This window comes from Myripristis murdjan, chromosome 9 (assembly GCF_902150065.1).
Source record: "Myripristis murdjan chromosome 9, fMyrMur1.1, whole genome shotgun sequence".
NCBI lineage: Eukaryota > Metazoa > Chordata > Actinopteri > Holocentriformes > Holocentridae > Myripristis > Myripristis murdjan.
This window is the reverse complement of record NC_043988.1, coordinates 20695435-20723238: the sequence shown is the minus strand read 5'-3', so window position 1 is coordinate 20723238 and position 27804 is coordinate 20695435. Positions and strand designations below refer to the sequence as shown.

At 41.6% G+C, this 27804-nt stretch overlaps 1 protein-coding gene across 1 annotated transcript in view; it reads right to left on the bottom strand.

The window, feature by feature from the left end:
• frmd3 (FERM domain containing 3) overlaps nucleotides 1-27804 on the bottom strand; it is a 71886-nt gene that overhangs the window by 17250 nt on the left and 26832 nt on the right. The window contains exons 4-13 of the mRNA XM_030060677.1: nucleotides 25516-25594; nucleotides 20388-20485; nucleotides 17753-17876; nucleotides 16003-16090; nucleotides 13757-13845; nucleotides 12733-12796; nucleotides 6989-7077; nucleotides 5032-5106; nucleotides 2564-2632; nucleotides 723-847 (exon numbers count right to left, since the gene is read on the bottom strand). Of these exons, the coding sequence (XP_029916537.1) occupies nucleotides 723-847; nucleotides 2564-2632; nucleotides 5032-5106; nucleotides 6989-7077; nucleotides 12733-12796; nucleotides 13757-13845; nucleotides 16003-16090; nucleotides 17753-17876; nucleotides 20388-20485; nucleotides 25516-25594 (900 nt within the window). The remainder of the gene's footprint in view (nucleotides 1-722; nucleotides 848-2563; nucleotides 2633-5031; nucleotides 5107-6988; nucleotides 7078-12732; nucleotides 12797-13756; nucleotides 13846-16002; nucleotides 16091-17752; nucleotides 17877-20387; nucleotides 20486-25515; nucleotides 25595-27804) is intronic.

Here is a 27804-nt window from a genome sequence, read left to right as displayed (position 1 = left end):
GAAACAGATATTACAACCACGGATGTGTTCATAGGAGCGCCTCTCATCTTTATTCTGCAAATGATGCAAGAGGCAAACATACAAACACATCCACACACTCCTACACAAGGGAATAAACACACACGTTGTACGCACAGCGTACACACACACACACACACACACACTCACACGCAATCACACAAGGACATCAAGAGAGACAAACCTCTCTCCAGCCAAAGAAATAAGTGCTAATTAAGTTTTCATTAATGCTAACACAAGCTGGGTCCCCAGCTCTGTTTCCGTGATGTCAAGAGGTGTGCTCCCCTCAACGCACACACATGCATGCACGTGGAAACACAGCATGCACATACACACACCAGGCGTGGTGGTGTCCTCAGGGAGGATCATGGGAAGGGTATTTTTAGCCTGCTGCGATTGGTGTCTCCAGGGAGACGGGACTGATGAAGGGATGGTAGCATCAGCTGCTCAATTTACATTATGTGTAAGTGTTCATGAATGTGTGTGTGTGTGTGTGTGTGTGTGTGTGTGTGTGTGTGTGTGTGTGAATGTGCATATTCATGTTCATGCACATGTGCGCCTCCTTACATCTGCCATTGGAGACCTGGAAAACCCCACGTGATTCTCCTGGGGGTTTTGTAATGGGTGAGCATGGGTGTGTATGTGCTTGTGTGTATGTGTGCATATGTGTGTGTGTGTGAGCAGAATGAGTTTCAAGCTCCTACCGTTGTCTGTGGCGGTCTCCTCATACTCATTGGTGGAGGGCAGTGCAGGTACGAGGGGCTCCATGTTCATGATGAGGTTTTTGTGGCTCAGAGAGTTATAACTCCGACTCTGACCAAACTGAGCTCTGAAAACACAAAAACATCCACAGCATTCATGTTTTCTCTGTGCACTGTTGTGTGTTGTGTGTTGTAGACACTCCTGCATAACGTTAGTCTGTCTGCTCCTGACGTTGCGTAATGAGTAGCTCCCCCTCAAATACACAACCTACAATAAGTGAAGTGTGGTCTTCCAATGGCCTCTGGAGAGACTTCTTCTGTGTTGCATAGATTACATACAGCCAGTCTTGTATAAAGTATTTGAAAGCGATACTTGAGTAAAAGTACAAGTATCTTACCAGAATATGACTTTGGTAGAAGTTAAAGTCACCTTTTAGAATATTACTTGAGTAAAAGTCTTAAAGTACCTGACATTTACTGTACTTAAGTATCAAAAGTAATTTTCAGAAATTTTCTGTACTTAAGTATTAAAAGTAAAAGTTAGTACGTTTAAACAAAGTGAGCGGTTAGAATTTTGATAATGAATTTATTGTGGCTTCCTTACAGTAAAAGCAACCTGGGTACAGGAGAAAAAAGCTTCAACTTTTTAACATTACCGTTAAACTTCTGTCACCATCAACAGCTCTCTCTGTCTCTCAACCTCCCTGTTTGAACTTGGCAACTGACAACAACTGTCATGAGAGCTAGTTATTATTTGAAATTATAAAACGGGTGCTTCCCATCCTTAAATGTGATTGGCTGAGCCACGTTCCATGCCGTTGTAAAATCAGGGTAACCCCCTGGCAGACCGCAGCACAAAATATCCCTGCGCCACTGTAAACGGACATAGCGTTGCCTAGCAACCAACTACTCTGCGCTCAACTTCCTCGTTAGGTCACATTTGTTTAAAGACTTTTGTAAACAAAATGTCAGACTTTGTAGTGAATTTTGATTTGCTGGGTGGCCTGAGCCTGGATGAGTGGTTGGAAGAGGTGTTTGGTGTCTGTTAAAGGATGCTGAATTCACCACCAGCAACAATGTTTTCGCCGGTGTGGTAAAGAAACTCCGCCGAGAAGATGAAGCACTTTCAGGCACGAAGCTCAAACACACCTTGGGGGCTTGTCTGTAAAGTCTGGTTTGACGTGCAGCTTCATATGGGACGCAGGGCGAACGAGGGCAACCGCAAATTAAAGCCCGACTCCTTCAGCATTCGCCACGACGAAAATGGCCTAAAATATGTCATCCTGCCTTTCAACGAATGTACAAAAAATCACAAGGATGCTGCCGAAAAAACATAGAAAGCCTGCGGAGATTCATATATGAGCAGCCAGGTAACCTGTGTCCGGTGGCGGAGCTTCTTCTTAGCACTTGGCGGCCGCGGTTGAAATGATAATAAACAGGAATTGCGTCACCAACTCAACTTTTATTTTGTAGTAACAAGTAACGAAGATGGTTAAGAAAAATGTATCGAAGTAAAAGTACACATTTTATTTCGGCAATGTAGTGGAGTAAAAGTAAAAGTTGTCAGAAATATAAATAACGAAGTAAAGTACAGATATGTGAAAATTCTACTTAAGTACAGTAACAAAGTATTTGTTCTTCGTTACATTACAACACTGCATACAGCATATAATTCACAATGAAAGATTCAAAACAGGCGTATTTTAGCACACATTGCTTTTTGAATGCTGATTTGTCCCCCTGATATGACTCAGTGGCAGAGCAAATGGCAAACCAGCAAGCAGGCACTAAAAAGGGGAACTTCACAGATAGATTTATCTGTGTGAGCTTATGCATCACCTTACCTGCGCACCTCTGGTGGGTCTCTCTGAATCTTCGAGCTGGCCTCTATCACCTCCTTAGCTACTCTTCCACTGGCAGAGAGAGAGAAAGAGCGAGAGAAAGAGAGAGAGGGGACAAGTTGTACATGTACTTGGTATTATTTATTTAAGACTATGCAATAGTCTGGGAGGATTTTTCTGGTATGATTTTGTGCATTCGGTTTGTTTCTGGTGTGTATCAGTGTACATGTTGGCTGAGGCAACTAGAGATCAGACTTTGATTCACAGTGGGAAGGTCAAACATAATGAAAGGTTATTACATACAATCAAGTTAGTTTAGGAGTTTATTTAATAGATTATACAGATTTAGTCAGGCCGTTCAAAGTCTAAAAGCCCTGACGGCAACCAACAGATAGCCTCCTGTTTTTAATATATACTCCAGACCAGCCAACAGGAGCTTGCCTGAGGACGTCAGGCTGCAATCAAGCTCCTACCGTGTTAAAAGGTCAGTGATACTGACTGTATACACTGTGTGTGTGTGTGTGTGTGCTGTGTGCCAGACCCATCCACACCTTAAAAGCAAAATTGTAAAGTCAGCTCTGACAGCAGCTGGTAACCAGCGTAAAGAAATAAGAATCGAATGATCTTTTCTTTTTGTTCCCAGCTGCTGCACTTTGGAGATGAGAGAGAAACCTTCGACTGAGGCAGTGATACAGAGAGGTGAAGTAGTCCGAGAGAAAAAAGCACAGGTAACTTTCTGCAGATCACAAAACAGGATAACAATGCTGCACATCATTTTTGGAACTGCTGCCTGTGATCAATACTGTTTCTGAACAGCTAAGAGGGCTCTTTCACACCAGCAAAGTCAGTGCTGCCCTCACGATTATTTAAACAATATGGTTTCTGAACAGCTGAGCAAGTAGTTTCATGCCAGCGGGGTCAGCATCTCCATTAGTCTGATTGCTGGACGGGTGCATTTTCAGGACTCTGACCACACCGTTTCAAGCCAGCAGGCTCAGCTGTCCCAGCCATTAGTCTGTTGTTGTAGAAATCGATGGTGAAACAGTGACTTACAGGGTGAAATGTTGAGGGCCAAGTCTAAGTGTAGTGTCTGTGCACAGAGGGTGAGTGTGGGTATAAATAGTGCTGAGAGCACGGGGTCTGGAGGTGGACCGCCTTGGATCGCAGAATCAGCTGTTCTCCTCTCTGGGGTTGTCATTAAACTAATTCAGTGAAAAGTGACGGTACAGTAGGGATGGTATCGACTTGATAACCAAACAATGGTTGTCAACGTTTGGGAATGATCACGGGTCTATGAAAGGGTTGCAGGTTATTCCCAGCAAAAGGAGGAGTAGATGTAGAGGAGAGTATGATAGTAGCATGAGTAGTATGAAAAAACACAGATAAGAGGGAAGAAGAGAAGAAATCTGGAGATCCTGGCCAGTCAGGGGCGCAATAGGTGTTGACTAGGCTGGCAAATTATTAATTATTATTGGTAATATTATTATCATTACACTACCTTTGGTTATCTCCAAACCTTATGACAAAAATATTCTTTTGGACAAACCCTCTCATATGTGGGCCCACGATTTCTTGTGCATCTATTCTGGAGATCCTTGACATGAAAATGTTTAGGAAGCCCTGGGATAAAGGATAGTCATATCAAAGCCTCTGTATCAGTAAATGTGGGGCTCTGGCATACGGTGGAAATATGACATTGGCTGGCCCATAGCACAGGTTGGAAAAAGGATCTGCTCTGCTCTGCAATGTGAAAATGACCTCAGTTTATGTGCTACAAATCTCTCTCTATTTTTTTTTTTTAGCAGATGCAGAGTTACACAAATCGCCAATTCCCATATTCCAGAATGAACTCCACCATAAGCTATTACTCATCCTTGAGCCCTTAAGCCAAATTGCTTTAGCTAGCTGATGAAATGTAGGGGAGTGAAGTGTAAGCCTAGTAAAGAGCTTTGTCTGAGGACTGAATCAGGGCTAACACGGCTTCAAGAGCATCTTTATATGGCGGCTTTTCTGTGCTATTAGGATCAGTAAATTATAGAGGCCAATGCCTAAACGCCAAGCAGGATAGAGTTGATGAGGGGAGAAGCTCTGTTTGGATCTACAGTGTGTTAGCGGACTCAAGTTTAACAGGTACACTTGGCATATGGGTTTGGGTTTCAAGTTTGGGAAGTTAGTAGAAGATAAGTATGATTCAGGGAGTGTTAAAAAGCTTTCAGACAATCCCACAGCAGGAGAGAAAGTTCTGGAGGAACTTTGTTTCCCCTACTTTATATTCTCCTCTTCCGCCTCTCTTTTCAACTCTCTAAATAAATAAGAAAGAAAAAAAATACTAAAGAATATCTCCTTTTGAAAAACTCTTGGCATAATATACTGTCAAACTTTTTTCTTTTATCGCTATGTCTTTAAAATTCTTTCAAAATTACTAGAGCGGCTATACCTGCTCTTAAAAAAAGTATCTCGAACAGACTCACCTGTATCTGAACCTACTTCCCTTGAAGAAGATGTTACTGCTGGATACTGTCTTTATCTGACTCGACTTTGCACACCTATCAGAAAGAAACAGGGAGGGAAATGTGGGCGCAGAGAAAAAAAACAAAAAAGACAGATGATACAGAGAGATATAAGGAAGATGTCGTCAACACAAACTACAGCAGAAACAACGAACAGTGCATCCTTATACAAAAAGTGTGTTCATGGGGTTTTGTTCGCCTCAGTTTGTGGGTGTTAATCTTCCTAAACATAACTCTCACTTCAGTGGCTGGTGCTTTCTGCTGCAGCTACCTTGTTCTTACAGGGAGTGTAATGACAGCTGTGCATCAGCGGCTGCTGTTAGCGACTAGACTGAAGTCTTACCAAGCAGACAGGGACGGTGCTCCAAGCTGTAACATATTAGAAATGCATACTGCAGGTTGAACCCAGGATCATTTATCATGTGAAACCAGGCTCCAGTACCTCAGCAGTACACACCTCTGTCCTCAGCTCTGCTCATGGTGTATATGTGTGTGTGTGTGTGTGTGTGTGTGTGTGTGTGTGTGTGTGTGTGCAGCTCTGTGTGTTCTCAAAGCTCTACTTGGCTGCCATTTCCAAACTCAATTCAATCTGATTTGATTAAAGGGCTCTGATGCTTGTCTGACATCCGAGATGACATCCACTCCCTCTCTGTCCGCCTCCCAGAGACACATGAGCTGCTACCATTAAGAACTCAATATCCAGGCCAGGGGTTAGACAGGCAGAGGCTTGTCTCAGAAAGCTTTTGTAACCTCATGTTGTATAAAAGACCATATATAAGATCAGAGACCAACAGTAATAGGATATGGCAAAGAGAAATGGCAAGTATAACAGATAGGATTTTCTGCGTACATATGTGTTGATTCAGTTAAGAAATAGGACTGAACTAATTAATTCAATCAGTCTTAAAGAAGGCAAAGGACAGTCAGACATATAATCAGTAAATATATCTGGGAAGGAAACAAAACTGGACATTGTGTGAGTAGCGGACTGATGAACTGGTTCTGACCAGTTCAAACAAAAACTTAAAAACCCATGAGTGAAACACTAACAAATGAAAAACATGAATATGAATACAAGAACACAAGTGTGATATAATTATTTTTAGTTACAGTTTTAAGCTTGCGTGATATTTGTATCCTACTTTAAATTTGTTCCACCAATGAATGAACAGTATGGGAAAATTACAAAATAACAGCAGGTTGGGTGGAGGTAATTAATCCAGCCTGCTGAGCTGTAGGAAGGAGAGTATGGCCTGGCGTTCCTGTTTCAAACCTGTTGCAAAACTCAATCTCTCTCTTATGCCGTCATCCCTCCCTCACCCTCACCCCCGCTCTCTTCTGTTCCCGAAACCCCAGCAGCTCGGTCAGCAGACTCTGCAGAGCCCAGCCGGCTGCTAGCCTCGGGGCAATCAGCTGCTTCTGAGTGAAGGACACAAAAACGTAATGTACTGTGTGGTGTAGCGGTCATGTGCAATGGTGGCGAAGGAAGGTTAAAAAATGGGATAAAGGACTAAAAATAAAGAGATGTGCAAAAGAAAATATAGTAAATCCGAAGAGTGATTTTAAAGGTGAACAGAAAAAGGAAAAAGGAAAATGAGGAGTAATACAGAAAAGCACAAGAGCTGCTGCAGCTGTAGTTCAGCAGCATCTTGTTTAACTATTTATAATGGTGTTTTTTTTCTTTGTTTCTCACACTGATCTATTCATACATTTCTCACAGATTTATTTGTTATGCCATCATGAATTTATTTTTTTTCATCTACAGTACAAAACTTAACCAGTAGGTGCTGTATGGACATTTTTAGAAGGGACAATAGGGAAATACTCCTGTGCATGCTTGACATTATGATTTCAAGACCAACTCAGGCCTTGCATTGCTTGTGAAGCAGTGTACATGTGTGTAAGTGAGTAAACGCACTTGTAAAAGGCTTGGTTCTCCACTCCACACTTCCATAAGTGCTTGCACGCTGCAGGGGTCGAGGTGTGAAATGTCAGCACCAGTTTCTTCTACACACAGAAAGACAGAGAGAGGGGGAGAGAGACAGAGAGAGAGAAAAAAAAATGAGATTACCGAAGACATGTGAATTAGGACAACAGAAGGGGCAAAGTGCTGAACACGATGAGAGGGAGCTGTGCAAAACGCTGACCCAAAGACCCAAAAGCCTTAAGTCTAGCACGAAATAAAACAGATATCCTGTGTTAGCCGGAGTGCTCAGCAGTAAAAAGGCCTGTAGCCGGCAGAGAGTTCAGCTCTTTATGGGCTAGACAGAGGGATTTATTCCAGTAAATGTGCAGTTATCAGCCCTGTGTGTCTGGTAATATGAGAAGCCAGATCAATGCTGTGCAGGAACATTGGTGAGAGAGAGAGACAGAGAGAAAGAGAGATCAATAACATGGGAATGAGTTACTGTAACACATACTAACCATCCCAGTGTCCTGTGGCTATTGATTTTGGAAAAAAAAAAAAAAAAGAAAAAAAAAAAAAAAAAGCACAGACCTGGTCTAAAAATTGAAAATAAATATTGAAAAATTCATCATTCATCATTCACTTCATAACTGAGACCTGTGATCCACCAGGTCCTCTGTTAATGTGGTTCAGTCAGCTCTCTTGCTCAGCCCCCCTCATTGTCCCATCAGTTCATATGGTGTATGCACTTAATTACAAAGTGATTACAACACGATTATTACACACATGTGCAGCAGTGGCCATGTGTGTGCTTTGCAAAAGGCTTGTTCTACCACGAGAACTGTGTTAAAATATCTTTACCGAGTTTGTCTTTGGTCCCACTTTGCACTGCATGCAAGTTCTTAAAGCTCAACAAAGCATTACTATTTCATAATGCTTACAAAGATGACGTGGTGAGTGATCATTAGATAAATTCTGAGTACGTACATACAGATGTCCTACTGTACACAGGTGTGACAGTAGCATCCATGGAAAAAACTTTGTGTCTTGTGCTTCCAGCTGCAGGAATCACAACCTCAGCCCTTTCACTGGGTTACTTATGTTGCATTGTTTTGTGTCCAAAATGGGAAAAAAATGCAATGATTTGTTTTTATTTAGTTTCTATTTTTAGGTACAATGTGCGTGAATTAGCATTACTATAAATATACAAGCGTTGGCCAGCTGGATAGCTTTCAGTCGCAGACCCTCAGTATCAAGTTGTAGCCATTAAAATTAAATTCCTATTGGAAAGGGGGGGGCACCCAATAGCCACTGCAAAATGTACAGAAATGAGAGCCGCGAAAGAAGGATGAAATGCCACTTGACTTGAAGCAGTTTTTTTTAAGCATCATGAAATAGTCCCAGCAGCTTAATAATAAAACCTTGAAAAGTTGCCGTCATTTCAAAGTGGGACAGTTTGGCTGGTGTGCATCAGGCCGTCCGGCAGAGGTGAGGGCAGTGAGACAAACATGCAGCGGAAGAGATTCATCAGACAAACCACACAGCAACAAATGATTCAAAACCTGATAAAATACAGGAAATCTTATTGAACTCACACATCACAGAAGGTCAGTCTGTGCACGCAAACACACACGCGCACACACACGCGCACACACACAAACACACACACAAACACACACTCATAGTGAGGGAATCCAACAGTTCAGCATATAGCTAAACTGTTTTCTCAATAAAAAAATGTAAAGTTGCTAGAGGAAAAACATAAGATGTGCAGGGATGTAGATTAGACTATGCAATATTATGCTGCATAATCTGTGGATCCTGATGACAGAGCTATGAAAAGCCTGCTTGAATTATAAGGCCATAGGAAATAGTGAGAGGACAGGAGAAACAACAGAAAATTCAAACACAGCATGATTCTTTATTAACCAAGAGAAAAGAGCAGTGTTGACACAAAACACGAAAATGTAACACTAAAATGGGGGATAAAATCACATCAAACTTAATATAAGTGTATAAATTCAAAGAGGTTTAGAGCAAATGAAACAAAAACAAAAACAAAAAGAGATTCCCATCAATCTGACCTCCAAACCGCACCACACCACGCCACACGAACAAACACTGAACAACCAAATAATGAGCACACACACTGGAAATGACAACAGAGGTTCCTCCAGTCGTGGAGGATGTGGGAGAGGTGGGACAGGGGAGGGACCACAGGTAGAGGTGTCAACCTGAGGATTTAAGTGTGTCTAAAATGCAAAAGTGTTAAAAAAAAACAAACAAAAAAAAGATTTATTAGTGCTGTGAACGTGTTTTTACTCACCAGTGATGAATATGTATACACACAGAGAGAAGAGACAGAAACACAAAGATAAAACTGCATCTTCAGCCATACATGACTTGGCAGACAGACGGTCAGACAGACAGACAGACACACTGACAAGCTAAGCAGAGATGAGAGCACAGTTATGAGATTGATTGGTTGATTGATTGATGGATTGATCGACTGACTGCACCACTGATTGGTTGGTCGATTTATTGAAAAGCCGGTCAGCTTCTCAAAGCAACACAGTCACCATCAATATAACCATTTCTTTAAGGGAATGATACACCTGCAGTGACTCGGCTCATTTGCATGATGTAACATGTAAGAGCATGTCAAACGACGGCAGCAGATTGCTGCCACACCAGAAAAAGAAAAGACAGACCACTATCATGTTATAATGTGAAAAGGTTAGTGTTATAACAGATGTTTTTCACATTATAATAAGACATTTTCCCCTCATACCAAGACTCTTCCATGTTATTACGACATACAAACTTATCATGTTATAACAAGAAAATTTTCTGGTTATAACAACATACTATTTATCTTGTTTGACAGGATGTTGTAACACATTATAATGAGATATTTTCACATCATTATAACATACAAACATCACATTATAACAGGAAACTTTCCGTTGTAACGTTGTAATGTACTATTTATGCTGTGAGAACATGAAATGTTTCGTGTTATTACATGATAACTCATACTATTATAACATGAAACATTTCGCATTAAAACATGTCATGTACTGTCATGAACTGGCACTTGGCCTTTCTCAGTGGACTGGCGTCATCATGGCCCATCATGTGCTGTTTTTAGCGGCCCTCTGACTCATTCTTCCCTCTGTACAGCCCCATAAGTTTAAAAATTCCTCTTTGTTCAGGCCTACGCATAGCACAGTATCATCCTTAGTGCTCAGTGACAGCAGACTCTTGCTTTGCCTCAACCCAATGTAATGAGCCATTCCTCAATTTGTCGCTTCTGCTTTTGCGTTCTCGTTTCCTCATACCTTGTTGTGCACCTTTCATCAGGATACAGCTACGTGGCTGTATCCTGATGAAAGCCTGTATACAGGCTGTGTAACACAGTGCTCTGTTTACTTTTTTGGATGCAGTACTCCCTTGTGCACCCTATGTACAGACAGACGTGGAACACTACAGCACTCATTGCACTGAGTTTACAAAAAAGGCCATTATTGATGTTGAATATTTTATGATAGTTTCCCTTGTTGTTGCCTTTTTGCTTATACAAGTTATGTGTTTATAGGCTTGACTACAGCCCGACTGGTGCCACATAAGCCACATCCAGACATCTCCCTCATGGCTGCAGACTAGCAGAAGTCAGTCCCACCCTCAGCGTCTTCACCTGTGGCATTAACGCAGCACTGATGCAGCGTCTGTCTGTGTGGTCTCATCCTCCCCCGGTGATGCAGCCATGCAGGCCAAAGGTTTACACTGTTTTCCATCCAAGAATGAAACTTAATCCATTGTGTTTACTATGTAGGCCGGGTGAATGTCTCTGACAGCTACAGCTCTACCAAAGATTTACCAACGGCAGCAAAAGACCTAACACCTGATAGCCTCATCTTGAGCTACCAGAGGTTACTATGGAGACGGAGTCACTAGATTACACTGCGGCATGACGACACGTGAGAGAGATTTCTTTTTTTCATTAAAACATCATGCTATAACAATAAGTTGCCACATTATATCATGAAACATTTTATGTTATAACAACATAAACAGTTTATAACAAAGAAAAGTATCTTGTTATAATGTGATAACTTCGTATGAAATAACATGAAAATATGAGGTTAAAAACATCTTGTCATGAAAATAAACTTTTCACATTTTAATGTGATGCTGATCCTTTTTTTCTTTTTCTGGTGTGGCAGCAGTGCACTGCTGTGACAGAGATGCTACAGATGGAAATTTTGATGTGCATACAGCCCAATAAATGATTTGAATTTCAGGGGTGGGAGCAGGGCAAATAAGCCAAAGGCAGAGTAGATCTACAGTACACATAGAGCTCACAACCAGTAGAGTAGGAAACACAGACAATATAACATGTTTGAAATATGTTTTAATTTGCCCAGTATCAGTAATTCTAGCCGTGTTCACATTATGCACAAATGGGAGGCATAATGAATCAAAGTTGGGGCTCAGAATCTACTGTAGCTCCATAATTGATGGCAAAACCCGAGGTACAGATGGCGTGTGTGTCCCAAATGCAAGACACCTCATGTGGTTAAAGGCAACAGATCCTGTAACAATGTCATGTGCTTGAACTCGTTTTTAGCTACTTGTATGCCAAGAAGCCATGCAGCTCTGAATCACTTCTGATGGCAACATGGGTGTCAAGGAGTCTCATATTTGGGCCACAGTTTACACATAACGTTAGTGAAGAGGTTAGGCGTAACACACCCACCATCGTGTTACAGTGCATCCTGCCTGTTAAGGAGATCTGAAACAGTGACACACCGTTACACACACACACACACACATACAGTATGTGTGATGGCAGACAGTGCACCGGGTTACAAAGATATCTGGTCGTTATCTTATCGTTACAGATATGGGATTTCACAAGGATACGTAGAAAAAAAATAGAAAAAAGTGTGAACAGCTACCTCTAACATAAACTAACACAAGTGCAGAAAATGAGGGAAAGAGAGAGAAAGAAAAAAGAAAGAAAGAAACAATGACACAGGCAAAGATAATTACAGAGAATGAAAAAAAGGATGAAACAAACAAACAAAAAACAGAGATAGAGACAAGAAGGCACAGAGCCAGTCAGGGTGGAACGTTGGTCAGTGCTGCCTTGATCCACGGCCAAACTCCCAGCAAAGTTTCATGATGTTTCGTGAGTCGGATAGAAAGCCCCGCCCTTTGTCACACCCCTTTGAAGCCAGTCAGCCTTAATTGGTTCTTTGCTGGCCCGCGACCAACCTTCTGACCAAGTTTTGTGCAAATCCACCGAGGATTTTTTTAGTTATCCTGCTGATAGACGGGCTGGTGGATAGGGGCAACCACATAACCCCTCGGCAGAGGTAAAAATAACAGACAAGAAAGAAAGAAAGAAAGAAAGAAAGAAAGACGTGAATAAAACAAGCATGCAGGAAAATCTGTTCTGTCCACTCAGAGGGCAATAAAACAAGACAGGTGCTTGCACAAGACAGATTCCCAGACAGTAACTATGCATCAGCATCCTGATCTCCTCTCCCAGGAGCACCAACACCACAAACAGTTGAAGGCAGAGCCTAATAGCTCAACATCATGATGATTTCAGTGCTGTACGTAACTACACAATTCATCATCGTGATGGAGGAAACTACACGGCAGAATTTATTGTTGATTATCACCATCCTCCGAGAGGCGAAGCTGCACGGTGCGTTCACATCCACACTGCAGGACGGCGCACTCACCTCTTTCTGGACCCCAATGACGTAGAAGGTTTTCCCTTCGAATTTCAGCTTGCTGACATCGGCCCTGCAGAAGAGTGTTGTCATTGTATTTATCAAACGACCACATCGTTATGGAAAAAAATGTGCTGAACAGGGATGATGCATTGGTATCATAAATAATGAGACAAGATAATGATACTGATAGGACTTTCTACTCTTGGATCATTGCTCATGGAAAATTATCCACAGTCGTCAGGGTATGATTAAAGGTGAGTGCACAGCGAATTTTTTTTTTTTTTTTTTGAGCTGTGCTGGTGTCCTTAAAGTCACAGTGAAATAGAGAATGATTTCATTTTTTCATATCATAACATACACCTAATCAATTTTTTTTATATAATAATAGGTATTTTTATGTAAAAACAAACAAACAAACAAACAAACAACAAAACAAAAAAAAAGGGTATCTAACTGATATCCCATTGGCTTTTTTTTTTTTTTTTTTTTTTTTAAATTGCATTATGTCCCACTCCTACATCTTGCTTTGAGGGGAAATACCTCAATATTAGCAGCAAGATGCTCTCAACATGCCGTTTAATTGTGCCCTAAAGTCCCGTGTTATAGAACTAAATGTCTGAAACTCACACCTGGTGACTCGTATTAATTTGTTGACTCCACAAGCAATTTTAATCTAATACCATGCACTGCTGTGCTGGATCTAAAATGTACGAGACTCTTACGTTTAATAAACAGCTACACTGGAATAGTAAGTGACTATGATATATGCGTTGAGCTGAAATCAGATATTCTGCTAAACTAAAACGAACACCAGGAAAGCTGCATTACTGCCTCCACCAAATGTCAACACCAGGCGACAGTGACAGCTTGAAATAATTGCACCCCAAATTTGAATTTCTTCTTGTAATGAATCATCGCAGCTTGATGGAAGATGCAAAATGATGTAGTAAAAATGTGTTGGTATTAGTTTGGGTATACAGGAATAGGTTGCTTGCTTAAAGATTTAAATGATTTAGGGATAAGTGTTTACCATTTGAGGAGGTGGATCCTCTTGTTGCCCTGGAAGACCACGAAACCTGTGGCTGTGAACCCGAGGAAGGCTGTGGAGCCTGTGAAGTCCTGTGCAGCCATAAACACACACACACACACACAAACACACACACACACACACACACAAACACACACACGTATACACAGATACAGAGTAAGAGTCAGCGCATGGCATTGTGTGATTCAAGTGGACTAACAGCAGGGAAGAAAGAGGGCTATCATTGCCTCCATGGAAATGTCACCCACACAAAACATCAAGTTTCCTCAGTTCAATCTGCATTCACTGGTGTGCCAAGCATGTGATAAAGAACACAGACAACAGGGAGATGAAAACATAAGAAACCAACTCCAGTCTTAGGGCAGAAAGCAAAATATTTCTGTCACTGCCCCACATTGTTTCTATTCAACTCTACAAGTCTTATTAGTGTTTCCTCTGCTGCTCTGTCTCTCCATCGATGTCACCTATCCTCAGCTCTCAAAGTGCAAAGTCCCAGGTATAACAGCCATTTCCAGCAACCCAAAATTAAAACAACCTAGCTGACAAGAGTGGAATAGATAAGGGCGATCCTCTCCAATAGCCAGAAATTAAATATCTTGTTAATCTGCTTAGTATGCTTTGATATGCCTGTCTATGGGTTTGTCCTTATTTCACACTCTGACTGGGAGAGAGTAAGAGAGAGTGAGAGGGGGGTGAGGGGGATGAGAGCAGAGGGGCGAGAGTCAGTGAAAAACTGCCATTTTATCAGAACCACTCTGTTCCACTCATAATGACAATTTAGGAGAAACACCAGGAATAGAAAAGTACATGTCGGGCTGTGTGTGCAACAGCTTGGTATGCAGAAACAAAATGCAAAAGTATGATACCAGAGACGTGTGAAATAAACTCCAATACACACTGTCAACCTGACTGATCAAGTGAAATACACTATGAAGATCTTTTATACTTTTATATAATGATATAGAGATTTTGAAGCAATGACATAAGAGACTCTTCCCTCATAGTGGCAGTGTGTTCACACCAACCAGGAGGCATACTGATCCCTGAAATTAAAAACATTTGATGTTCAAAGTGAACGGTGCCCCAGCACAACAATTTAGCATGTCTTGGTCTCTTTACAGACCCCCCTCTGTTTACTACAAATCGAAACCAAGACATAAGGGAAGATCTGAGACCTAAACACACCAGGTACGACGTAGCACTGTTGTGTAGTGATACAGTGGAAATTCAAGGAGAGAAAGCAGTTCTGCTAATTTGGACATAAAGGGGCTGGAAAGACCATCGATAATGAATCGCCAAAAAATTGTGCTGTTATATGTTATTGCGATGCACTTACACTCATTTTAGAGAAAAAATTTCTTCTTCTACCTGCTCCTTTTTGATCATGGAATATGTAAATAAAATGTGTTTTGATTTTGAATTGCTTTTCTGGAGCTTCTGGAGCCTCTGGAGCCATGATCAGAACAACTAACTAACTAAATAAATAATGAATAAATGAATGAATAAATACCACAATATGGATGGGAGCCTGAGCTGCTACTTTAAGCATAGTGCGAGACAATAAGAACCAAAGAACTGAAAATACTGAAAAATTGATTTCTACGTTTTTCTCCCTTTCTGGCCAAGTGATGGGGTGCGCTCGGGTTTATCCAGCCATTTATTTAACACCACAGCCCTGGACAGCACACACTTGCACAGATTAGATTCAAGTGGCCAGAAAAATCTGTTTAGTCACAGTAATTAGAGTAGATGTAATTCATTACTCACAAGAGAGGAGAGAGCAGAGAAAGATGTTAAACGGAGCTCTCTTAAATGAGACTCAGCCATAGTGTCAACCACCACTGAGTTACATTATTGCATGATGAGCACTAGTGCCCCCGCTGTTACACCATTTCACACATCATCAGTCACTTTGCCCATTAGCGGAGGGATTAAAGGTCAGGGCCATCTGACATGTTATCAAATATTTCTGCTTCTCTTGGCGGGAAAGACAGGAGAGAGTGAGAGTCCAGGAAGATGAAGGACAACAGGCTCGGGCAGCGCACCGTCCACAAAAAGCTCTTGGCAGACACCCAGCCTTATGAGGCGGCGGGATGCCTTGTTGTGGATGATGACCAAAAAACACAAACAAGAATTTTCATCATTTTGATAAAAAAGAGTTTTATCACCTGCCCCGGAAGGCGAGATGTGCGCAATTATACTTTCTCCGATAAAGCAAATGACGTTACCTTGCACGGGTGGGGGTCAACTCCGTATGTCTCTAGGGAGTGGGCCCTTTGGAGCATGTTCAGCTCAGCAAAGGCAGCACACTGGCCCCTGTAGGATCGGGTAAGAGAGGAGAGAAAACAGGACTTTAGTTAAAATGAAACAATTTGCCATCCAACTGATTTCTCTGCACTCAGTCTGGAGTACAACCCAGCATATCTGGACACCTTGATGTTGCGCCTTTGCTATCTATATTGTCATTAATAGTAAATGGTGCCTTTAAACTCCACGTAGATACTTGTTCCTAAATGCACTGGAAAATATTTCAGTGACAAATTAGATTACAACTCTTTCTAAAACAGTCTGTGTGCGTGTTTGATTCATTGGAATGATTACATTTGGCCCGGTTTTTCATCATCTGTTAACATTTTGCACAAACAGACATATTGACAGAGGCAAAGTGTTTGGTGGGTGTGTTGGCGCTTTACTTGCTCATTAGTCTAAGTGCTGCAAAGCCAGGGATCTGAGTGATGCATGCTGCTTCTCATCAAGTCACCAGACGAATAAATCAACATTAAGTTTACACACACACACACACACACACACACACACATACGGCTGTGCAGGCACACACACATACAAACAAATCCTCCACCTTTTACAGATATTTATGACTGCAATGCATATTATAGACCATTGACTTATTGAAATAAAACTTTTACTACACACACACACACACACACACACACACACACACACACACACACACACACACACATTCTGCTCTTGTGTGAATCACCTGAACTCTCTCATAGCAGCTCAATGCTAATCTACATTCTGTAAATCCTGTCAGCCGGGCCCAGCGGGGCAGGCAGAGGGCACTCAGCGCTGAGAAGCATCTGCCACTGCGCCGAGGGTAATAACGGATTTGTCTTTGATGTTCTATAATCGCTGGAAGTGTGACGGTCACACACCTCCCAACATCATTCATGAGCTGTAGCTATGATACAAATAAACATAAACAAGCAGCGGGGAGGGGTCAACACACCACATTGCAGGTCACAGTGATGCTTGCAGCATCCCGTCACATGACATCTATGTTTAACACCTTGCCGCAGTCCCCTCAATTTACTGGAATAAGAACAGGACATCAATTTCAATATCTTTTTAAATCTTTTTCACTCTCATCATAAAAATATTTATCTACAGAAGCAGTAGCCTCTGGCTGTGCTATTCTCATCCTCTTTTAATTCAGTTTTTCGTCCTATATCAATTTATTCCAGGACCTTTTTATCCCTTCTAACCAAGTTCTGAAACATTAATCACACACAGAGGAATGGAAGCTAATCTAATTTACCAGGGCTGCGTCTAGCTCACACTCAGTTCAATCAATCTGGTTTGATATGCTTCAAAATTCAGATTTTGAAAAGCTTTTGGTACACGCAAGCCAACTCAGATATAAATAATGAATACTCATTTGTCTGCAGATGGTTAACAGGTTCTATTTACTTTTGACTGAAATCCCTCCTGCAATGAAATGGATCACAAATCTCTAGATATTATCCAGTTTTGTCTCAGTTAGACGGACAGATAGTGCTTCACTGCCCCTAGAGTGGGAGACTGTTTCCACAGCTTGTTGAAGACTCGCTGCACAAGAATTAGCATCTGAGCCCGTCACTGACAGGAAACAGGGCACCGTTAACAAAGAGACAAAGCCAGGTGACAAATGCAACTCACACACAAACACATACATAAAATAAGAACATCTTTTACCTGAGCTCGTTCTTGTGTATCTCCATAATCTTCCTTTCCAGTTTGAGGGACTGTTTTGGGAAGAGCTTGAAGTCTCTTATGTAATCTGACGGGTGCTCCTCTGGGTCGTAGTCCCCTAGTTCAGCTGCCGAGAGCGAAACAAAAAGAGAGTAAGAATAGTGAAAAGATACTGAAGAGTTACGGTTAAAGGATAATTCCTGTTTTTATATGATCTTTACTGTGAAAGTCGTCTAAGAACCATAAAAGAAACTGGTTGGCCATCTTATGTAAATGTACTCATGTACTCTTATGTAAGTGTAGTCTGAAACCACTAGTTGCACTATAGGGGGTGACGTGAGAAACTTTTATCGTCGGGAGCCTGTACGGGGATCAAGACCAGGGTGATCAAGCTTTTCCCTTTAAACTGTGACAGGGTCTCCTCTTGGCTTTATGGTCTGTTTGGACAGTTTTAAAAAGCAATTTAAAGCTCACCTGTTTAGTCTGGCTTTTGTTTAGCCTTTGTTTTTTTCTGTTTGTTTCTATTATCCTTATCATTTTATTTATTGCTTGGTATGTGTTGTTTTCTTGTGAAGAATTCTGTGACACTGTCAGTGAATGGTGCTATATAAATAGAGTTTACTTACTTACTTATGTATTACACACAATGAAGCAAACCATGCAACTTTCAAAATATTACAAAAAAAAAAAGGTTTTGCCTGTGTCTTTTTGAAGTAGGGAATGCATTCAACCTGTTAATTTGCCCTCATAAAATCTGACATCTGATATCAAAAGTGCAAGTAGCAAATTTGATGATTGCTTATACTGACTTAATGAATGTCCCAACAAAGACTTGTCAAGAGGTCACCTGTAAAAGTCACTGTGAATTAGAAGACACAACTGGAAGTGACAGATAACGTTAATATTTAATCCTTATTTACACAGGAAAATGTGCTCATAATGAGTCGAGTAAGATAACCCCATATAAATAATAAATATTTTCCTTATTGAATGGAACGGCGATATTAAGTGGAAAGAGTCAATGATTTGTCTTTTAAATCTGTTCTTAATTACCAGGCATAATGAAGGTTAAGCGAAAACTGCCTGGAGTTTAATTAAACAATAATCCTCAACCTATTCTGCAGCTCTTTAATCAACACCCTCACAAAGTGGGACAGGGACCTGCCCTTGTTAATCAGAGCAGCCAATAACACGCTGTAGACACACTCTGGATTGAGATAACTCAGCCAGTCACACTCTGGTCTCTGGGGAAAGGAGCCAATCAGAGCAGAGGCTCAGTGGCAGCACAGTTCAGTGATTTGTGCATCGGGAAAGGGGTGCGTTTATATGATATAACTCAGCTAATTCCACTCTTAATCCATATTAAACTAAGTGATGCTGCACTGTGATTCAACATTACACTGTGCTGCACAATAACTGGGCCAAAAGTCCTGTCCTCCTCCTTCTACACATCTTGTGGATGTTAAAAATGTAGGATACTTTGGAACATAGCTCGTAAATGAGACACAGGCCACTGGAGCCAACCGGAGAAATCTGTCTGATTATCTGGAAATGTATTGATTTCGGCTAATACTCTGATCTATAGCTTGCATGATAGCTTGTGGCTGAGTGCTGTATGTTGAGATATGAGACGTATGGTCTGGTGACACGTTGCATTTCTCTGAGGCTGTCTGAGCGGGCCAAAACCTCACCCAGGGATTGTCTGAGCTGCATCTATGAAAAAATAAATAGGAGCAGAGGCAATTTTCAGTGTGACACATTCACAGTGTGACACATTCACAGTGCAAATTTGAGACATCACGTAATGTGACGAGAAAGGAGTCAACTCCCGGTTATGGCTTGGTTTTGATGACGCTGGCTCCTTCTGCATCTTCCTTCTAGAAAAGCACTTGGAGTAACACTGTCCCCTGGCATCAAGTTTTCTTCGGTGAACGTCAAAGAATGGCATAAAAATTTCCAGTGCCACTGCTGAGCAAATGATGTTCACATCAGGTACTTTGGTAACAATTTAGCAGCTTTGGTTATGCACAACTCTCCAGACAGATGTAATCTATCTCCTTCTGGCTTCTCAGAGTGTATTCTCTGGCTGTGTCTCTCCAGGAATCTGAGTGTGCTGGTCTGCATGCCGGCTTACAAGAAAAATACCCACACAGGCAACACACATTATTATACAATGATTTTCAATATGCCACGGCTCTTAAATAAATCTCACTCTTACTCATACATTTATTCACTTGACTGACTGAATAAGTTGTAAACATAGGTTGGGTACTCAAATCCCTCGAGGGCCAGCATTAATGTAAGGGGCACATTAACCACCGTAAACTGCACTATTTACACACTGTTAATGCTATGATTGACTATAAAATACACTTGTTGCTAACTAGAGGAAACAAAAAGCAGACAACCAATGGGGAATGTAAACAGCCCAGATCCACCGAGTGTCTGCACACGAGCTGTTTGGGGAACTGCTCAGACTGGTAAATCTTTTCAAAATCAAACATAACGATTTTCAGTGAGGTTAGCCTTTAATATGGAGGCTAAACCAGCAATACCTTCACTGTCAATGTGACTAATCCAAATCCAATGGCTGTGTATGGGGCTAAACCAAATCCCATTGATTGTCAATAGGACTCACCCTGTACAATGCAGGCTCCAAGGTAAGCTGCCTCAGCGAAGGGACAGAGGAGACGGCCGTGGTAGATGTCTCTCTTCAACTGGAGGTACAGGAGATACCTTGATGTGCACACACATACACGTACAGACACACACACACACACACACACACACAGAGCTATAATAAATCATGTCTTGTTGATCAACCCACCTATTGACGGGTTTTTTATTTTCTCAATTGTATTTAGTCCAGAATGAGCTTTAAACTATCAAGGTTGTCAGTAAGTAAATTCAGTATTGAACTATTGGAGATATAAGGTTTTCTTTATATCAGCTGTTATTAATCTTCTGAAGAGCCTTTTGATTTCTGCGCAGCCAGGAGAAAGATGCTCATAGTGTTGCAAATCTCACAAAAGTATTTTGGATTTAATCTCCTGGCAAAATGCACAAATATACTGCACCACATCTTTATCAGGGTTTGTGCCATAGTATTATCACATTAACTACACGGCACTGTGAACACAGCAAACCGGCATGGAGATATGCATATAGATTAATCCCAACTGCATCAATGAACAGCACGCTTAATACTCCTATAATATGAGCATCTAATGTATATAACATTAGTGAAACTCATAAATCAGTATCATCTCTTGGTCTTGATGTATTGTAACCTTCATGCATGTGCTCCTCTGTGTGGACGGATCTGGATATTTCCAAAGGGGTGGGGGTGAAATCCATGAAGCCAATCCAGCTGCCGTCCCCGATTGTGTAACAATCTGGCTGTGTTGCTAGGGGGCTGGGGATACAAGGTGCCTATTGCCATGGAGACATCTACCGTACCACGGAGAGACCGGTGGTTGCTATGGAAATGGCCTCCATGGCGACAAGTGCAGGCATGTTGCTGACATGCTGATTTGTCTCATGTTACCAAGGAGACAAGAGATGACAATGGAGCTGAAACTGGGGACATTTGTTGCTATAGATACCGGGAGAGTGGCAGTTTCCAGAAACGGCTCCAGATGAAAGTGAGTCAACCCGACACAGCGCACACGCACACACACACACACACACACACAGCGCGCACACACACACACACACACACACACACACACACACACACACAACTGTCTCATTCAAACGCACAGAGAGCACTGAGTCAACTGACTGATTGAACTTGTTTTTGAACTCGGTGACTAAACCGTTGGAAGCAGGAGCAGAGGGAGAGCATGAAAGATCGAATGGAGAGAAAAGCCTGCTGCTGTAACTAAACAGCTTTATTCATGGAGTCAAGCTGCAGTCACACACAGCTACCTGCAATTAGCCAAAAAAAAAAAAAAAAAAAAAAAAAATCCAAGCTACCCACTTACATGGCCCTCCCAGTTGTGCTGCCACTTCTGGCTGTAAAACAACACACTGTTGAATTTTCCTCTTTTCTATTCTGTTCCTTTTTGTATGCCGATCTCTTCTGCTTCCTTCTCTTTCTCTTACTCTGCTCATCGTCATATCTTCTGCTCTGGGCTTGATCTTGGCCATGTTGTACTGTAGGAACTCCAATCTAATCAGTGCCCTTTGCTTTCTTCCCCTCTCTGTTTCTCTTTCCCTCTTGACTTCAGTCATGGCACCTATCTGGAAACAGATGTCTTAATGACTAGAAATGGCTTGAGGTGTTCAAATGTAGCGTATGCTTTTTCACATTTTCCTTTTTTTTCCCCCTTTGCTTTTCTCTCGTCTTGCACTTTTTCTCCTTACTTCCTTTAGATTGAACACTGCCCTCTAACTCCCTTCCTATTCTCTCTGTCTCTGCCTCTCTTCCACTCTGTTTTTTCACTCTTATTCCCATAAAGAGGCATCAGTTTGTTTGGCTTAGCAGTATGTAGATTATACTCTGTGGGGTAATAATACAAGATAGATCTACGCAGAGCCCTTTCTAATTACAGCTGAGCAGATGCTAGAATAATACCAAGAGAGAGAGCATAGTTGACACGGCTGAAATGTTAGTGATTATTTGTGATTGCTGAGGACAATGTTCTATGTTTGAAAAAGCATTATGGACACAATGACGACTGCAGAGGAGGGTAGGGGCAGAACTGAAATTACAGTCTGTAAATTGAAACGGGGCCAAACATAAAATAGTCAGATTCATATTTTGGGTGGGCTTTACTGACTCTGTCATCCAAAAAGAAATTGCGCTTCAGCACGCCATCTGTGTCCATCACTGACTACAGTTTAAAGCAGCTAAATATTAATCTGTTAGGGATTACATTTTGAAAGTCACCTGCCCAATTCCATCCAGTCCAGAGTCCACTCCACTTCAAAGTTTTGACTGCTAGTTTAATGGGGCTTTTTGGAGCCTTAAGAGAGGAGGTTTTTTGTGTCTTTAAAAAAAGCTAATGGACAGCAGAGAGGCAGAAATGGGTGATACAACAACAGCCAAAAAAAAAAAAAAAAAATACCCACAGTCATCTGAAATGGGAGAATGGCAGTAGAGGTGAGGAAGAAATGAGGTGCAAGTGTATGTGTGTAAAAAATAAGATGGCAAATGAAAGATAGACAGCCTGCGAACTTAAAAACTAAAGACGCCAAGAAGAAACTGGGGGAGAAGTCAAGGGAGGAGAGCTGAGAGCGTGTGAAGTAGATGAAAAAAAGAGAGAAGAGAGGAGATGGTTGATGATGGTTGAGCAGATGAGTCTTGGGGGGAAGAAGGAACAGAAGAAAGGAGAAACAGAGTGGAAAGGACAAAGTGATATATCACGTATAAAAAAGCTTAAAGTAATAAAATCATAGGGGAACGAGACAAAGTGGCAGAGTAGGAGGGAGGAAGAGCAAAAGAGCTGGAGTGAACGAGGGACCCCTGAGAACTGGGGAGGGAAGAAAGCGAGCTCTGATGAGAAGGTGGGAAAGAAAGACAGAAGGGGAAGGAGGAGAGAGACAGAGAGTTGAGCAGATGGGAGGGAGGAGAAATGCAAGGGATGAAACGAAGGAGGAGAGGGAGAAGGAAGAATGGGGGAGACCTGGGCGTGAGGAACGGAAGTAGGGAGGAGAGAAAGCGGCATGGAGAGGGGAGAAGGGCGCTGGAAAGAGCGAAGGCGGGATGAGGAGAGAAGAGCAGGGGTGGTGTGACTCGACGGTTCAGATGGGATGGAGAACATTAAAACAGAGTCCCCGCTGAGTGAGCAGCGCTAATTATCACCCTGTAAACTACGCCTGGGAGCTGGGGGGTGGGCAAGCAGCTATATATTACTCTCCACATGCACGCCAACTAAGAAAAGAGTAGAGAAGGAGAGGCTACTTTTAAAGCTACAGATTGGAAGAGGCAGAGCTAAAGCAAAGCTACCCTCAAGAGGAATACAGTTTTGCTAACTAAAATTATAAAGGAAAAGTAGTTTAAACTGCTTGATAAGAGACTGTAATATTTACATCTTCATTGCCATGTAATACAAAATCATGTAACGACAAAAACATAACCCTGCTCTGCCTGTCAGTGAGTTTATTTGTCCAGGTAAGAATACCTGGAAGGTGGAGCGGGGCGTTGGCCTAACTGGGGACACCTGAGCCCTGTCGTCCCTGGGGCTTAGGAGCTGAGAAACCTGCGATCCACTCTCTCCCTTGCTCTGTGGTGTTGTTATCTGTTTTCTGTTACAGCTACCCATTCAACATCATACTGGTATTCATTCCACACTATGATTGTATGTTGTTTCTGTGAACACTTTACAGTAAATACACTTTGCTGGTACTTAGGTGTCCCTCTCTCCTCTTTGTCATGGTCTGATGGGCCGGGTCGTGACAAACTGGGGGCTCATCCGGGATCATTTTAATGGCAATGACGACATTATTTTCAGTCAGAGAGGAGACTCTGGACATAGGCATAAATTGAACATGTGTTTGTCATATAGGAAGAATTGCAGAGATATGTTCTTCTACTGTGTTTTAAACTGATTTCCTTCACTTCATTTTCAGACACCAGAATGGTAACTTTCTGTGGTGGATTAGCTTACAATAAAGACATAAAATTAAAGGAGTAAATACATTTTTTTTTTCTTTTCTATTGCTATTGTCACATGAAACCCTAAAACATCCAGTTTTTGGCAACTGTCATGCTTTTATTTCAGTTCAAGGATTACAAGATGAGAAAATGCTAAATCCTTGGATTTATAAAACCCTTCCAAAACTCACTGGAGAAAAATCAGAAATGCGGGTGGCTTAGCAGAAAACAAGGCAGCTTGTCTTAGCTGCCTTGAAAAAAAAAAAATACTTTTAGAGATGGAAGATTTTCACACAGCAGCAACAATGTGCAAAAAGTGACCAGTAACTGCAGCTCAAAACTAAATAAACTGCCAAAGTTATTATTATCCAAATCTGAATGTAGCTGAAATACCACAATACCACAAACTAATCTGCAAACATATTTCCTGTAAGGTAACATTAGTACTAAAACCACGTGTGAAGAAAGTTGGACACCACAGATAGTCGGGCAGCGGCACTTCCAATATTTGCTATAGATTTAGTACGGTATAAATATTCACTGTTTTCTTTTTTTTTTACTACTACTGAAGCTTCTTCACTCTTGGTCTTGGAAATCTGTTTCATAATAAAAAAAAAAAATCCATTAAAAATGAGCAAAGATGAGCCAATTTATGTGTTGTTTTTTGTTTGTGTTTCTTTGTGGGGGCAATTTAGTCTTCGTCAATATCAATATCGTTCTTCTTCCTACATCCTTGCATCTACTCTCAATGGAGGAGTCACATTTTCTATATAGTCAAGTTTTCAAACTAGCACATACCGTATCTTCTTCTAAATCTCTTCCTAAAACCCATCCTTTTAAATTCGTTTTTAATTAAATTTTATTTCTTGCTTCTGCTCTTTACTTTTTAAATATTTCTTTGTCTTTTAACTTTGTTCGTAGCCTTCTTGTTTTACCGGCTGCTCTGTTTTGCACCTTGTATTGAGTCATTCAATTTATTTTTTATTTTTTTAAATGAGTCTTTTTATCTTGAATAAGCACTTTGTATCTTCGATTAGAAAGGTTATACATAAATAAAGTTGTTAGTATTATTATTGTTGTTGTTTTTCTCTTCCTATCCCACATTTTCACACTTCTTCCCTCCCTGCCTTCATACTCCACCTCTCGTGTGGCCTGTGTCATTTACCTGGTGAGCTCTTCCTTGATCTTCATGGGCTCGTGGGGGTAAAACTTGACCCGGAAGCACATCGTGTAGGGCTGCTGAGCTGTTAAACACAAGACACACAAGCATGAAAAACTAACTTCAGGAGGAGGGAGAGGAAGGTGGAGGAGAGGAGGAAGAGCTGAAAGAGAGAGCAGTCTGTACGTAAAATCTCAGAAAGAAGAGGAAGAGAAAGATGAAGGAAATAACTGGCAATGAAACCAAAAAAGCTGCTGGAAATGAGAAAGAAGAGAGGAAAAAATGAGGTCCAAAGACAGATGAGGAGAGAGTGAGGGGACTGATGAGAGACGCTGCATGTAAAGTGAGGAGAAAAAGAAGTTGGAGAGCGAAAGAAAGAACTCACTATAGGCCTCTATTTCTGATAAGTCATTTGATAATTCCAGTAATTACTGATGTAGCTCATGCAAGCACACACACACACACACACACGCACACACACACACACACACACACACACACACACACACACACACACACACACACACACACACACGCACACACACACACACACACAAATGAGAAAAGTGCACTGATGGCCTGACTTGAACTTGGGTCTGTTTCTCTTCGTTTGATCCGAGTCCCAAAGCGCTTTCTTGTCTGACTCTCTCTCTCTCTCTCTGTGACTCTCTCTCTCTCTCTCTCTCTCTCTCTCACTGTGTGTGTGTGTGTGTGTGTGTGTGTACTTGCAGTTGCATGAGAACTGCGCTCTGGGAGGGGATTTAAGCTTACAGTAGAATAGTCGTCACACATGCACACTAACACACGCTTGCACACATATTGTGCATATGTGTGCGCACACACAGAAAAAAACATGAGCACACAGATAAGACACACACAAACAAACACAGACCACATGCACGTGCGCGTGCACACACACACATACACATCAGTGATGTGTAAGTGTGTGTGTATCTGTGGGGCTTGGATCAAACTACAGCAAGAGCTTAAATCCCCTCCTGGGGTACACATCTCACATAACTGTGCATGCTCATGCACACATACACACTCACTCACTCACTCAAACACACACATGCACAAACACAAACACATATTCAGAGTTAACACACATGCATAATTTACAAACGCACATATAGATACACAGAAACACTCTCCACTCCTGAGTGAGTAAAACCATCATCTGTTATAAGAAGTAGTCCTTGAATTGGCTCTAAACAGACGACATTATATGAAACACCAGTGCCTCCCTGTCAAATCTGAAGTTAATATACAGTACATACCATCTACAATAGTTAACATACAATTTATTCATTTCAGAGAGGAAGAGAACAAGCAGATGAAGAGGAAGATGCAGAATTGTGGTGTTCAAAGTGGGGTCTGGGGACTCCTAAGGGTCCTTGAGGGCCCTCCAGGGTGTCCTCCACAGTCTAGGCCTGTGGGATTATTTTAATATCCTCAATTTAATCTCACCACTTCTAATCTGTTTGACAGCGTTAAGTACTCATTTGTTTCTTGTGCCTTTGTCTTGATGATGATAAAATTTGCTCTTTGGCTCTTGGATCACTAATTTCTCAAATCTGTTCTTACACTTAGTGAATTTTAATTTTACAATGTAATTTAATTTAAGTTAGTTTTATGCATGGTTTATGTGTTGTAGGTGATGTACACTATATTACCAAAAGTATTCGCTCACCTGCCTTTACTCATACTATGAACTGAAGTGCCATCCCATTCCTAACCCATAGAGTTCAATATGATGTCGGTCCACCTTTTGCAGCTATTACAGCTTCAACTCTTCTGGGAAGACTGTCCACAAGGTTGAGGAGAGTGTTTATAGGAATTTTTGACCATTCTTCCAAAAGCGCATTGGTGAGGTCACACACTGATGTTGGTCGAGAAGGCCTGGCTCTCAGTCTCCGCTCTAATTCATCCCAAAGGTGTTCTATCGGGTTCAGGTCAGGACTCTGTGCAGGCCAGTCAAGTTCATCCACACCAGACTCTGTCATCCATGTCTTTATGGACCTTGCTTTGTGCACTGGTGCACAGTCATGTTGGAAGAGGAAGGGGCCCGCTCCAAACTGTTCCCACAAGGTTGGGAGCATGGAATTGTCCAAAATGTTTTGGTATCCTGAAGCATTCAAAGTTCCTTTCACTGGAACTAAGGGGCCAAGCCCAGCTCCTGAAAAACAACCCCACACCATAATTCCTCCTCCACCAAATTTCACAGTCGGCACAATGCAGTCTGAAATGTACCGTTCTCCTGGCAACCTCCAAACCCAGACTCGTCCATCAGAT